At 39.0% G+C, this 15,721-nt stretch overlaps 2 protein-coding genes across 2 annotated transcripts in view; both read left to right on the top strand.

Moving 5' to 3' along the window:
- The first annotated feature begins 313 nt into the window (after positions 1–313).
- LOC116219990 (NACHT, LRR and PYD domains-containing protein 12-like) lies at positions 314–12,939 on the top strand. The gene is made up of 14 exons (XM_031564626.2): positions 314–433; positions 1,029–1,089; positions 1,494–1,639; positions 2,296–2,325; positions 3,633–5,289; positions 5,945–6,127; positions 8,215–8,391; positions 9,131–9,292; positions 9,569–9,739; positions 10,110–10,292; positions 10,754–10,936; positions 11,109–11,273; positions 11,363–11,409; positions 11,526–12,939. Exons 2-14 carry the CDS (start codon positions 1,067–1,069, stop codon positions 12,074–12,076), a joined length of 3,678 nt encoding a protein of 1,225 aa, XP_031420486.1. The 5' UTR covers positions 314–433; positions 1,029–1,066; the 3' UTR covers positions 12,077–12,939.
- A 608-nt stretch (positions 12,940–13,547) lies between these two features.
- LOC105904217 (B-cadherin-like) overlaps positions 13,548–15,721 on the top strand; it is a 26,889-nt gene continuing 24,715 nt past the window's right edge. The window contains exons 1-2 of the mRNA XM_031562218.2: positions 13,548–13,559; positions 14,138–14,389. Of these exons, the coding sequence (XP_031418078.1) occupies positions 13,548–13,559; positions 14,138–14,389 (264 nt within the window). The remainder of the gene's footprint in view (positions 13,560–14,137; positions 14,390–15,721) is intronic.

Raw genomic sequence — 15,721 nt, 5'->3', positions numbered from 1 at the left:
TAATTTCACTCCATACACACGCTATAGACCACCAGATCTTTAACTCCCTCTTGGCCAATTGCAACTGATGATGGTATGTGCATTAAACAGGAACCTTCAAAAGTTTATTTATACAGCACATTTCATACCAGGAGGTAACACAATGCGCCTCACAGAAGAAAATGGGGGGGGGCATTCTTAGGTACTAATGAGAATTACAAGAATATGAACAAGAGAAATAAAAGCATTCTGAAACACTGTCTAATCTACCTCTTGTGCTAGATGACACCTTATCAGTGATGACTCACATATTCTCTCTCTCACACACACAGAGAGAGAGAGAGGGAGAGAGAGAGAGAGAAGAGAGTGATTTAAGACACTGATTACGGTGGTTTGTGTCAGAACTTCACAGACGAAGAAGAGAAAGGAGCTGTAGATGTCCAGTGTTGAACAGGTGGGTTTTCTCTCACGCCTGAAGGTTGTTCACTGGCATTAGAGTCACTGATTTATATGCTAATAATATTGACATAATATTGATGTATTTGATGCCAAAAAAATATGTATATACATGTATATCTTTTTTTTTTAAAGATTGTCCTTTGTCAAAATCTACCCATCTATCTAGGGATGCGTATAATTACATCTACACTTTGTTTTACTTCAGTGGTAATTATGGTAGTTTTATATCCTTTCATACAATAATATTTTTATTTTATGCCAAAAATATTGAACGTTGTCAAATATCTATCGAGGGATGCGTATATTTATGTGTGTCCACCCATCTTTACTTCAGTGGTAATTATGGTAGTTTTTTAAAGTTTTATATAATTTCATAGAATAATATTTGTAATATAAGTATTGAGACAGGGTTATGTTGTGCACTGAACTGGGCGAACATGCTTTTCTTGCATTATTAACCTAAAGTCGTTTATGTTGTTCAGTGTCTCTACGGCTCCGTTTGGGTTTGTAGCTCGAGTAATGCGTCTTATTTTTATATATATATATATATTTCTTATTTCATGTTTTTCATGTGATTTCATGCCTTTCAGGTGATTTCATGTCTTTCAGGTGATTTCTGGTGTCCGCCATGTCACAGAAACCGGATCACAGGTATTTCTCTCTATCTGTCTCCTGCTGATCATATTAAATATCAAGATTTTTTTAATGTTCTAATATGAGATATTTTCTTTCAGCACCTATCTGTTGCTTATTTATATCATTTTGATAGGGCGCCTGAAGCTGCATGTAGCCAACTTGAATACTTTAATAGAATACATATCTGCGTAACTGGTTGAATATAAAGTATTGGGCATACGTCCACAGACCAGTAAATTCTTTAAAACCCTTTTTCACCAACCCCTAAAAAAGAGAAGTGCACAGAAAAGTCTGATATGCCTTTACCCATCTGAAGACCCATCCGGTAGAGAAACCAGTCCTGACCCTTCAGAACTACTTGGACCAAGCTTCTGTTATCTATGATGTAAATGTCCATTGTGTGGTTTCCATCTGTGTAGCGTGGCACAGGGCAGTGGGGCTGCTGGTCCCCAGGACAAGGCTGGGCTCACGGTCAACGCAAACGCAAACGCCAGCCATGGAGGGATCATCAATGCCCCCGTTATCTGTGGCAACAAAATTGAGGGCGACTTAATCCAGAATTTTAGTTGAGTGATTGTCTCTTTTTCTCAAGTTACCCACCCAATCAGATGAAAATATACATTTGATTCTTTACCATTTTATTTCTTGTGTTGTATAGTACTACTCATTATTATCTCTCCCCAGACCAGATAGAGATCAGAGGTCATTACTAGATTTAATGATTGGGGTCATAGTTACTAGGTCATTATTGTTGACATTACTCATACATTAATGTTTAACATTGAACACCACTGTTGTTGAGAGTAAACCAACTCTAATTTCTGATACCTGCTTCCATGGACGAGCTGGTCAAATACTCACTTTAGTCTCACAAAGGCCTTCTATGGACGAGCTGGTCAAATACCCACTTTAGTCTCACAAAGGCCTTCCATGGACGAGCTGGTCAAATGCTCACTTTAGTCTCACAAAGGCCTTCCATGGCTTTACACAAAGGCCTTCCATGGCTTTAGCAGGATCTGACCCAGCAGTCTAACTCATGTCATGAATCACTTAGACTTGGCATGAGTATTTGTACCATTGAGTTTCAAACAGCCATACTTCAGGGGAATTATATAGTGATAACTTACCACCAAAAAGAGTTGATTGTGAATGTTAAACCCAGTTTAGTGTAAGCTGTCTGTAAGGATGTTTCAAGACATATTTTCTTTCTTTTCCTTTTAGATTCCGGACCTCCTCTACCTTCTTTCAAAGGTAGCCTGCTCTAACACACTGTGATAGTCTTATATACTGTATGTATATATTTTACCGTATTTATCATAAATGAGATGAATAGCCATTATAAAAAAAGGTCACCTTTAACCCTAAGTAGAGCAAAACTAAACCAGTGAGATTATTGTCTGAGGGGCAAGACACATGTGAATAAAGTGCTAGGCTTTTGCATGGGCAGTGCACGGCCAGCAGGAGGCAGTGGAGTGCAGACAGCAAGGCCCTTTTCACACTCGCTGTGGTGCGTGTCTCTGGCGGCTGCTTTGCAGAATAGTTGCTTTTCGGTAGTGTGTGTTTATTCACGTTTCTCCTGCTGCCCCACTGCTAGCCGCTAGCCTTATCTTTCTGCATTGAGTTTTTGCCTTTGATAAAGTAAAGACCAGAAAGTTGCCCAGCTGTGACCAGAAATCAGTTATGTGACTTGTATTAGTCCTGCAGTGTGAGGGCGAGAGAGAGAGAGAGAGCACGCAACGAAAACCTACTAATTTATCCATGATGTAATTATACCCTATATTTATACAGTACACACGTAGCCTAGACTTTCCCCTTTCATAACATGCTTTTGCTTAAATCGTTAAAAAAATATTATGTTTATATTTTTTGTCATCTCTGACATCGAAACTGCAGTGAAAGGTGTCAGTTTATGTAATGTTGCTGGCATGACGTCAATATGACAAATATATGACATCATCAATCTTTTTACCGTCTGTCCTTGCTGAGAACCACTTGCTTCCCTTTCGCATAAAAATAGGCTGAAACTTACAAGACTCAGGTTGCCAACTCAATGCAGCCAGTGTGAAACGGGGCTAAGAATGGGCAGCCCTAGTGCCCACAAGAGATCCCAGTCTGCACTGCCGTAAAAGATCACAATCAAATCTGCTTAGCAACGCTATCCTCCATTTGTTCAAATTATCAGTATTACTTGGCTAACATTAACTGTTTTTTTTCCATTATACATAACATTCAATGATCCATTCTTCATTAAATTAATTCATTGTATTCAATTAATCTCTGAAAGATAAGGTAACAGTGTGGGCGTGGTTTTTGTAGATCAGAGACTATTCCAATGTCTTCTTTGCATATTGTTGTGTCAAAGTCATAGAACACTATTACATTTTTCAAACAGGAACTAGGTTTATATGAAAAACAGACAAAAACATAAAAATCTATACAAATATGCACACATTTGAAGCCATGTTTGATTCATAATTCATAACAAATGTATACATTATAATAATTATATAACGAATTATGAATTCGTTTTTTATACATTTATATTATTTTATTGACAGAATTCCAAGAAAAGCTCAAAGATTCTCTGAGAAGGAAGTATAAGGATGTCCATGACAGTGCCACCCAAGAGAGAAGGGTGCCACTTAGTGACATCTATACAGACTTAGACATCACCATCCCAAAATCTGATCAAGTAATCAAATGCACAGACATATTCAAACAAGACAAGGTCAGAACTGTGCTGACCAAAGGAATCAGCGGCACAGGCAAGACAATATCTGTGCAGAAGTTCATCATGGACTGGGTTGACGGAAAGTCCAATCAAGATGTGGATTTCATATTTACCATTCCTTTTAAGGACTTGAACAGTAAGAGAAAAGAAACCCACAGTCTGTTAGATTTGGTTGGTGATTTTGTCAATGGAATTCATGTGCTTTTTCTTGATCCAAAATACAAGACAGTCATCATTTTGGATGGGCTGCATGAGTATCATTGGTCTTCTTCTCATTGGAAAAGTGAGCTCTTCTGTAACATAGAGAAAAAGGCTTCTGTGGATGTGCTGTTGACCAACCTTGTCAGGGGAGATCTTCTGGATGGAGCACTCCTCTGGATCACCTCACAACCAGCAGCAGCCGCTCACCTTCCTCCTGAACTTGTGGATATGGTGACTGAGCTGAAGGGCTTTAACGAGCAGCAAAAGGAGGAGTACTTCAGAAAGGTGCATAAAGGAAGCGATGGAAAGGCTGACAAGATCATTTCATACATGAATGAGTCAACAACCCTCCGTGTCTTGTGTGACATTCCAGCTTTCTGCCGGATGTTGTCCATTGTACTGAAGGATACGAAAAAGACCTTCTCAAGCTGGACACAGCTGTTAGCAAACTATCTGTGCCACCATGTCCAACAGCTGGACGAAAGCCTTGCAGAAAAGGTGACACTAAAACTGGGAAAGCTTGCCTGGCAAATGATTGAAAAGGGTGAAGAATTAGACTTTGAGCCAAAGGATCTGAAAGATTGTGGACTTGATGCTGATGAGCATGCTGTATTCTCGGGGATATGCACTGAAAACTTCGAACAACAGAACGACAATCCACTCCTCAACTCAGGAGTCCGAAAGATTCGTTTTTTCAATCCTTGCTTTCAACAGATTCTAGCTGCTGTGTATGTCATTCTGTCATTTGTACTCAACAAGAAGAATCCAATTAAGCACACAACCACCACATTGAAATGGACGGCAAAGCCAACAATGTTTAATGTCCACATGTCTGCTGTGGAAAGGGCCATAAAGAACAAGAACAAAAACAGAAATCTTGACCTTTTTGTAAGATTCCTCCTCGGCCTCTCTGAGAAGTCTAATCGGTCATTTGTTGAGGAATTCTTGAAATTGCTTGACAACTCACAGGATGCACCCCTTAAATGGGAAGACGACAATAAGAAAACAGTCGACTACATAACGAAGAGGTTACGTGGAGCTTCACAAGAGTGTAAGATCAAACTCTTTGAGTTTCTGAAAGAACTGAACGACGAGTCTCTACCAGAAAAGATTAGTGAAGTAATCCAGCGTCGTTCATCAGAGGTTCTGGATCAGAATCTGATCATTTTGTTGCAGACAAATAAGGAAATTCAAGAGGAGTTTGATATGAAGAAGTACCAGTCCAACTCCGAATCGGATGTTAAACAATTACTCCGAGTCGTCTGCGTTTCAAATCGAGCAAAGTAAGTAGCAATAGATTGTCCAGTCTGTAATTCATGAACAACATAGCTTGGTCACTTAAGGGACTTAAGGAGCAGGGCAGAGACCTTTGCTAAATCAAATATGTCATCAGCACCTTAATGGCTAGGTCCTTTCTGTTCTCTTGAGTAAATTATTGATTCTTTTTATTTTTTATTAAGGTGAGTGAAATATTCCACATTAAGTACTGTGTGCTGTTGTACTGTATAACAGCATGATTGTGGGGATGAAAACCCTGTGTCATGCTAATATGCATATCATAGAACAGTTTGGTGATGATGACTTTGAAATTCATTGTCTATTTCCCTTATGTGACAAATATTGCTGTTCTAGGATTTCTTCAGTTTACTAGTGTTACCAAACTCAATCACATCCTGACTATTAAGCTAGAACTGCTGTACCGGACTTCATGTGTAACACAAAATAAGATGTTGCGGCACAGTTCTTTTGTTGCAGCACAGTTCATATGTTGCAGCCCAGTTTGTTTGTTGTACTGCTCTCAATAAATGCTCAGTCACATCACCAGGACTCCTCTGGATCTAACTGGTCTGTTAGCCAGAGGAAACACGGTAACAGTATGATGAGAGAGATGTGCCACACACATTCCCTGATAGACATTTCATTTTCATGACTCTCCAGGCTCAATCGGTGTAACCTGACTAAGGAAAGCTTTAGTCCACTAGGCAGATCCCTCATGAACCCTCACTCTCAAGTCAAAGACCTGGACCTGAGTGAGAATGAACTTGGCAAGCTTGAAGATTCTGGGATGAATATGATCTCTGGAGTGCTGCAGGGCAGCGGCTCTAAAATTGAGATTCTAAGGTAAGGCTCGGCAAAGCTTGTCGGCTCACACAAATGGCTCACGCAAACATCTTGCTCTTCTCATGAAAAAAATTGTAGCTTTTTAATGTAGCAATGGTAACAAACACGCAATGTGTTCAATCATGTTCACATTTATTCACATACATTCAACAACTTTGATCTGCAACCATTTAGAGTACAGTGCAAATATACATTTTCATGTGCAGGCTCCATACATATTTAACCTACGTCCTTGGTCTGTATTCAACCCATGTCCTTGTTCTTGTTAGCGCCTAGCTGTTATCAGTTGACCTACAGGGTCACACAGAATGCCACTGATCATGACTCATTTTGTAACTTGATATCTAGCAGTATCATGCCTACACTGTAAGCCCCAATAAGTTGAGTTTACTTAAAAAATTTGAGGAAAGTGGTTGCCTTAAAAACATCGAGTAATGTCTAATGAAAACTTGAGTACATTTAACTTAAAATCTATTGCAATATCAACTGCTTTGCATAGTGACTACACTTAAAGCATTAAGTTCAATGAACATTAAAATTCCAAGTTGATTCAGCTTAAAATCTATTGCAATACACTAAGCCCAGATAAGTTGAGTTTACTTAAAAAAATTGAGGAAAGTGGTTGCCTTAAAAACATCAAGTAATGTGTAATGAAAACTTGAGTACATTTAACTTAAAATCTATTGCAATATCAACTGCTTTGCATAGTGATTAAACTTAAAGCATTAAGTTCAATGCACTTAATTCCGAAGTTCATTTCACTTAAAATAAAATCACTAAAAAAATCGCTTTGCATAATTACTACACTTAAGTGTGTAAGTTCAATGCACTTAATTACAAGTTCAAAATGACAAGTTTTTTATTTCACTTTTATTTCAACACTTTTTAGAAAACCAAAAATACAAAAACGTAAAAAATAAATACAAAAATAAAAGTTTTTTTTTTATTATTGCAACCAGTTAGCGCCTACTTGCAAGCTTGCATCTTGTGGCAGCTTGCATTTCCCCAAATTAAGCATAACCTGAACGTACACAGACATTCCTGATATAAACAAGGAAAAGGCTCTGTTCTTGCTTAACTTCCATGTTTTAGTCTATAATGTTTAAATAGCTGTGCTCTCTTTTCACAGCTATGAGGACAGTACTTGCACTTCCAAAACATTGTAAAAAAACAAGAGGAGCGATTCAATTAAACATGCTCCGCATTCAAGTTGTGACCACGTTAGGTTAACCACGGCAGATTTGTAGTTTGTTTTTTTGCCAAATTAATTACAGACTTAATTTACTTAATGCTTTTCAGCTGTCAAGAGCATTCACATTCCCACAATGCACTCTGGTCATGACTAAAACTCAGTAATTGAAAGCCGCTTAACTTAAGTTAACACTTAGGTTATTCACTCATTCGACTTTATCTACAAAGTAGTATAATATACTTAGAATTTTTTAGTTATCACACTTAGTAGAATATACTTAACATTTGGTAGTAATATCATAAAACTTAAATTCTTTAAGTGAATAAAACTCAGTAATTGAAAGCCACTTAACTTAAGTTAACACCTATGTTTACTCATTCGACTATATCTACAAAGTACTTAGAAGTTTGTAGTAATGTCATTACACTTAGTAGAATATACTTAACATTTGGTAGTAATATCATAAAACTTAAATTCTTTAAGTGAATAAAACTCAGTAATTGAAAGCCACTTAACTTAAGTTAACACCTATGTTTACTCATTCGACTATATCTACAAAGTACTTAGAATTTTGTAGTAATGTCATCACACTTAGTAGAATATACTTAACATTTAGTAGTAATGTCATAAACTTAAATTCTTTAAGTGAAAAAAACTCAGTAATTTAAAGCCATTTCACTTAAAGTTATTCACACATTCGACAATATCTACAAATTGGTAGAATATACTTAGAAACTTGTAGTAATGTCATCACACTTGGTAGAATATACTTAACATTTAGTAGTAATGTCATAAAACTTAATTTTTTTAAGTGCACTGTAATTAAATTGTTTACGTACAGTAGACTTGATAAGAAATTGGGGCTAACAGTGTATGCTTTAAATTATTTCTGTAGTTTATTCTGCTGTGGGCTGGAGTCCGGGGCCTGTAAAAGCCTCAGCCAAGCTCTGCAAGCACAGAAGCGGAGCCGCCTCAGAGAGCTCGACCTTGGCGACAACGACCTTGGTGATCAGGGAGTGGCCTTTCTGTGCTCGGCCCTGGCTCACGAAAACTGCAAGCTACAGACTCTGAGGTACAGTACATCGCAGAGCATCTCACAGGAGTGCTCATGGGTAATATTATGGAACGCATAGTGCCATTTTTGGATTGATGTACTAAGCATACTTTATTGTGATTGCCCCCTTTTTTCATTATGGCTAAATACTGAAGCCGATTGTCCTCAGCACGGTCTAATGAGGCATTGTGGAGTTTTTGTATGAAAATAGCAGGCTCATTTCTGGCCTTCCAAACACCAGCAACGGCACAGTCAGCATTGATTACATTTACATTTAGTCATTTAGCAGACGCTTTTGTCCAAAGCGACGTACAAGGGAGAGAATATTCAAGCTACGAGCAATAGAACCTGGTGTAACAATAAATAAATACTACTTTACATTAGAAATATAACAAAATGAAATAAAAAGAAGGAAAGAGTGCAGAAGTGTAACTGCTTTAATTGCAAGTTACGCACTAGTCGAAGTGCCAGTTAGGACGGGAAGTGCTCTCTGAAGACAGTTACAAAAAACTGAATTTCAGCAATAGATTTGGTGATGTTTTTTACATTTTCATGGGGTTAAAATGACATAGTGAAAAACCTGGTAAGCTAGTGGCGGTGGCAAATGTGTTTACATCCTGTTCACATCACCATGTACTGTCAATATGAATTTGATGATGTTAGAAAAACGATCTGCTTACAAAAACATTTCTTAACAGTAAATTCTACATAACGTCACTCTAAACAGACAATATAAGGCTGTGTTCTTTGCTTGCAGACTTGCCCACTGTCGGCTCAAAGCGAGGTCCTGTAAAAAGCTTATTTCAAGTCTGCAGTCAGCTGAGTCAAGCTTGAAACATCTGGACATGTGTTGCAATGATCTCCAGGATTCAGGGGTTGAACACCTCTCTGTTGGAGTAACCAAACTAGAAACTCTGAGGTCAGATGGGTGGTTATGGTCTGATTAAAGTCTTATGAAGTTTTATTAAAGTCTTATAAGGTCTTATTTAAGTTTGTCAATAATGTTAAATATTTATAGCATTCATATACAGTGTATTCAGTTAATAACACAATGTATAACATTCCATTACTTTATTTAGTCATACTTTTTTTTTTTTTAAGTATTTAAACACTTTAACCACAAATAAGCAGGTGTTATTGCATATGCTACTTTGCTCAATGTCTGTGCTAAAATATACAGCTTCTCTTATTGTAGACTGGCCTCCTGCAAACTTACGGAGAAGTGTGGCGAGTATATTGGTAAGCTGCTTCAGTGTCCAACCCTGAAGGAGTTGGATTTGACCGGCAACCACCTGAAAGATGCAGGTGTGAAGGAGTTCTTCTCCAAAGGGTTGGCAAGTCCAGACTGCAAACTGGAGAAGTTAATGTAAGTCTGTAAATATCTGTGCAATTCTTAAATGTATGAAAAAGGCATAAACACCCCCCGGGGGACATAGTTTTAATTTCTAAAAACCTGGAGGGGGAACAGCTGATTAGCAAAGCTACGATCATATGATCAAAGCCAAGATATTGCCCACACATGGCATAAAAATGTTACAAAATTCAACAGTACATGTAACTGTAGTTTTTGAGAAGATATATAAGGGTCGTGTCCATATAGCTTTGTCATGCCTGAATAACATAAATATCTTTCTCAGCTCTACATATTGAAATAATATCCTAATTAACCACACAAAATTATTCTTTATTTAGCTCTTTGTCTTTATTTAGTACAAATACCTTAACTTTTCTTGCAGACTAAAGAAATGTGACATCAGGCTGCAAGATCCGAGCTGCTACGAAGTTGTGTCCTCTGCTATCAAGTCTGAAACGTGTCCCTTAAGAGAGTTGGACCTGAGTCTCAACCCACTGCAGGACTCCGGAGCCAAGGCTCTCATTCCGGCCGTAGTGAACTTACCCTGTAAGATTGAGAGTCTGAGGTAAGTAAGTGCCTGGCGAGGGTCACGTTTTCTCAGCTACACCTCTCCCTGCCCAAATGCATCTAGATATGTACATATCATTCAAGATTTCTGAGAGATATTCAATTCTCTGTCTGCTGATGTGGATAATTTGTTAGAATTGATTGCATCAAAAATAGTGAAAGTAATTACATATATATCTGTAAGTACATATATTTTATATATATACATATAAAGATGGGTGGTATAAATATGAAGTAAAAAGCAATAAATATAGTTGTAATTTATGTTAACAATATCCATCCTGGTGGATTACACCTAGGTCTAATACCTAATGGTGTAAAGTAAAGTCTAGCATTAGCACTGTGGCTACATTCAGCTTAAACGAAGAGATATCCCTTTTACTAAACTCTGTCTGTCCCTTTTTGCCTTTCGATCTCTCATTCTCATTCTTATTCTTTTTCCATTGTCTATCTCTACAGTCTTGCATGTTGTACACTGACGGAGGAGACCTGTAAGCTCATCTCCACTGAGTTGAAGGCAGAATGCCTTGAGAGCTCCTGCCTGAGAGAGATCGACCTGAGTGACAACGACCTAATGTGTGCGGGAGTAATCGCACTATGTAAGACGTTAGAGAACGCTGACTGCAAGTGGGAAAAACTCTGGTAGGTGATGAGTCTATTGCAAGATATCTCTGGCTTAATATACAATGTAGCTGTGTAACATGCAGTTGCTGAATATCCATTTCAGTTCAATTGTGTTATTGTGAGTAATAGAAGATGAAATGATGGTGGGTGGTTCAAGCTCTCCATTCACCTGTTTGGTATTTGCTTGCAGTCTGTCCCTATGCAGCATTAAAGGAGATGGGTGTGAAGCTCTGGCCAAAGCCCTGACAGAGAATCCGTCCCACTTGAAACATTTGGATCTGAGGTTCAACCACCCCGGAGAAAATAGAGATAAAATGTTAAAATTAAAAGACTCCACTGCACTAGGGGAACTCAGGTTAGTTGTGGTAACTAGAGTTTAGTCATTTCCTGCAATCATTTCACATCTTGTAAATATTCCCGTATGCTTGTTTTGTTCTTCTACAGGATGGAACATGGCAGAGAGATCCGTTTGGGTAAAGGACAAGACAGATGTACGTTTGAGAGATCGCGTCTGGCTATCGTGTCTGTACATCTATGGTAATGTATGTAGTATCTATGGTAATGTATGTAGTATTTCTAACACCCTTGCCTCTACCTGTGCGTACAGATGAGTGTGAGCTTACGCTGAACCAAAAGTCTGCCCATCCGAGGCTCTACCTGAAGAAAGGCAAGATCAGGTGGGGAGAGTGGGACATTCCGTCCCCGCCGCACCCTAACACGTTTGAAAGCCAGACACAGGTGCTATGTGAGGAGCCGCTGAGTGGACGCTGCTACTGGGAGGTGAAGTGGAACGGCCTGGTCTCCATCGGCGTGGCCTACATCAGGATTGCCAGGAAGGGCGAAGGCGATGACTGCATCCTGGGCCGCAACAGCTGCTCCTGGAGCCTGGACTGCAGCGATTATGAATACTTAGCTTGGCATAACAAAACCAAGACAGCAGTGGCACTGAAACCCGCTGGGTGCCACCGTGTGGGGGTGTACCTGGACTGGCTGGCTGGCACCCTGACCTTCTTCAAAGTTAAGATCGTCTCTAAGAAACGCGAGTTCACTCTCCTCCACACCTTTGAGCACAGGTTCTCCCTGCCTCTTTATGCAGGCTTTAAGATTAAGTGTGATTCGTATGTGTTTATCTGCCCACAGGGGGAAAAGCCAGCGTAAAAACACACACACACACACACACACACACACACACACACACACACACACACACACAGCAGCTAAACCCAGCATTTCCTTCTGTTCCATTGAGAGGATAACACATCCAGTATAAATGTAATTCAGACTAATAACTGTAAATAATACTCAAGATTATTAATGCTATTATTTATACTATATAAATAAACTCAAGATTATTAATGCCATTTTAGGGACCATCTGGAAGCGTAACCCTGATTTCCCAACCAAATACATACTTTACTTTATAAAGTAAAAACACATTTCTGTAGAATGCCAGAGAGATTATTTTTGTGTTTCTAATCTTTTCTTAATTAATGTTTTCATTTAAATGTGTAATACAGTAACAGGACTTAATTGATGTTATATATGTAGCCTGTATTTCATTTGTATTGGATTGTGTTGCTGCTTCATATTTGTAAAAATCTGATTCAGGAAATGTTTCATGTGCCAAGGTTTGTGATTGATGTCCATTCAATGATGTTTTTAGAATAGCATTTGGTATATCATGACCTTGCAGAATATTTCACTAAAATACATCAGCCACACGGTGGCTAGCTTTTAGTTCTGATGACGATTTTTACATTTACATTTAGTCATTCAGCAGATGCTTTTATCCAAAGAGATGTTTACAAGTTTGTTGACTTGTTTGCTTTTAGACACACAAAAAAAAACCATAATTCCTCTTTAATGTCAGATGCCAGAGTTCTGGAATGGAATGTTGGAATCTTGATTTAGGTTTGAAAAGCATGAGTGTAAACGCTCCTTGGCTGCCATTCTATGTCCTTATATGTCCTTCAGTCTTTTCTGTTGTAATACAGATGCACTAATAAATGAGCTCTAATGAACAGATGAGTCGCCTCTGTAACCTTTTGACACACAAATAAAACCATGTAGAACAGCATATACAGATATACACAAACAATGTAGAACAGACGTGTGTGAACAAAGAAGAACAACACAGGGATATACACAACTACAGCTGTGTGTGTGTTTGTGTGTGTGTGTATGTGTGTGAGTGAGTGTGTGTGTGTGTGTGTGTGAGTGTGTGTGTGTGTGTGTGTGTGTGTGACAGTGAGCGTGTGTGTGTGTGTGTGTGTGTGTGTGTGTGTGTGTGTGTGTGTGTGTGTGAGTGTGTGTGTGTGTGAGAGTGTGTTTGTGTGTGTGTGTGTGTGTGTGTGTGTGTGTGTGTGAGTGTGTGTGGTGTGAGTGTATGTGTGTGTGTGACAGTGAGCGTGTGTAAGTGTGTGTGGTGTGAGTGTGTGTGGTGTGAGTGTGTTTGTGAGTCTGTGTGGTGTGAGTGTGTGTGTGTGTATGACAGTGAGCGTGTGTGAGTGTGTGTGGTGTGAGTGTGTGTGGTGTGAGTGTGTGTGTGTGAGAGAGAGAGAGAGACTTCTGCATAGACTTCTTATCTCAGCCTCTGAGAGACTCAAGCTTTGTTTTGTAAACAAGGATCATGAAGGACACCGTATCAGTCTGCTGAAAGGTAATTCGCTGGGGACAGCAGAGGATGCACTCACTAGGCTGAAAGAGTGGTTTGAACATAATGCAATACACCATGTCATTTCAGTTTTCTAAAATGAATAATATCAGTAATACAAGGGGTCAACAGGTTCTGCTGTGCCTGATGTGTGTGTGTGTGTGTGTGTGTGTGTGTGTTTGTGTTTTGCATAGTTTTGTGTCTTTTTGTGTGTGTGGTACATTCATTAATATAGGGTTAGTGTGATTGTGTGTGTGTGTGTTTGTGTGTGTGTGTGTGTGTGTGTGTGTGTTTTTGTGTGTATGTGTGTGTGTGTCAGTGTGTGTGTATTTGTATGTGTGTGACTCCCCTTATCTGTGTGTTTGCACATCAGACAGGTGCTGTGAACCCACAGTAAACACCTGCGTGTCTGTCAGTGTGTGTGTGTGTGTGTGTGTGTGTCTGTCAGTGTGTGTGTGTGTGTGTGTGTGTCTGTCAGTGTCTGTGTGAGTGTGTGTGTGTGTGTGTGTGTGTGTGTGTGTCTTTCAGTGTGTGCCCCTGGCTGTGTGTGAGGATCTCACTCTTAGTGTCGTCTGAGATTCCCTGAGGGACACACACCAGACCAGACCAGAGGCACAGGGAACAAGCCCATCTCCACAGCACACCAGACCACACCAGACCAGACCAGAGGCACAGGGAACAAGCCCATCTCCACAGCACACCAGACCACACCAGACCAGACCAGAGGCACAGGGAACAAGCCCATCTCCACAGCACACCAGACCACACCAGACCAGACCAGAGGCACAGGGAACAAGCCCATCTCCACAGCAAAGAGAGTAATTAAGAGAGAAATACTAGAGGGAGAAATATTAAAAACCAGAAAGAGAAATAAAAAAGACAAGACAGAAAACAAGGAGAGGTGAGATGGAGAGATAAGAGAGAGAGAGAGAGAGAGAGAGAGAGAGAGAGAGAGAGAGAGAGAGAAGAGAGGAAAACCAGAAGAAAGAAGCAAGCGGTGGTGGCCATAAATGATCATTCTAAACACACTGTGTGTTCGTGTGTACTGGATGTCAGTGCTATGGACAAACAGAAGTGGCTTTGGTTTTCTGTCTTCTTCCTGCAGGTAAAATGGGTTTGGTTGTTTTGGGGATATTTTGCCTGATTTGTTAGCTCTTATTAATTCACACTGGAGTGAGTTCAGTACTGTTTAAACAACTGGGTTGTTATGAATGTATTATTTTTTACCAATTTTAAGGACATTTATACATTACATTTAAATTTATACGTTCTTCTTCATATTATTATTATTATAATTGATATTATTATTGTTATTGTTATTTTTGATTGTTGTTATTATTGTTATTATTACGAATACACTTTTTGGTTTTATTCTATGTATATTCACGGCTATGTTAGCAATAGCAATGAGCCCTATGTGTTGACAAAAGGAGTTTTCCACAAACATACCCTCCCAGGTTTCATTTAAGTATACTTAATGTACTTCAGTGCACTCATGAATAACGTACTATAAGTGTGCTATGTTCGAGTTCTAATTATGGACATATTAAACTAATAATGTGTCTGTGCTGCTGAAGACAACTAAGTGTACTTGATTGTACTATTTTGAGATATTATATATTATGGTATATGGTATATTTAGCACAAGAAAAAACAATAGTGTGGTGGAAATGTACTTGCTGATATTAAAGTACACTTTTAGTACATTGAAACACATTTTTATCACCTCTGCTGGAGAACATTTAGTGGGGTAATCTATGGCTGAAGAACATTTAATGGGATCTATGGGTAGAAGAATATTTAGTGGGGTAATCTACGATATGAGAACATTTAGTGGGGGGATCTATGGCTGAAGAACATTTAGTGGGGGGATCTATGGCTGAAGAACATTTAGTGAGGTAATCTATGGCCGGAGAACATTTAGTGAGGTAATCTATGGTAGGGGAACATTTAGTTGGGTAATCTATGGTAGGGGAATATTTAGTGAGGTAATCTATGGTAGGGGAACATTTAGTGAGGTAATCTATGGTAGGGGAACATTTAGTGAGGTAATCTATGGTAGGGGAACATTTAGTGGGGTAATCAATGGTAGGGGAATATTTAGTGAGGTAATCTATGGTAGGGGAATATTTAGTGAGGTAATCTATGGT

This window comes from Clupea harengus, chromosome 3, assembly GCF_900700415.2.
Source record: "Clupea harengus chromosome 3, Ch_v2.0.2, whole genome shotgun sequence".
In the NCBI taxonomy this organism is placed as follows: domain Eukaryota; kingdom Metazoa; phylum Chordata; class Actinopteri; order Clupeiformes; family Clupeidae; genus Clupea; species Clupea harengus.
Note: the sequence above shows the minus strand (reverse complement) of the source record. Positions and strands in the feature narration are given on the sequence as shown.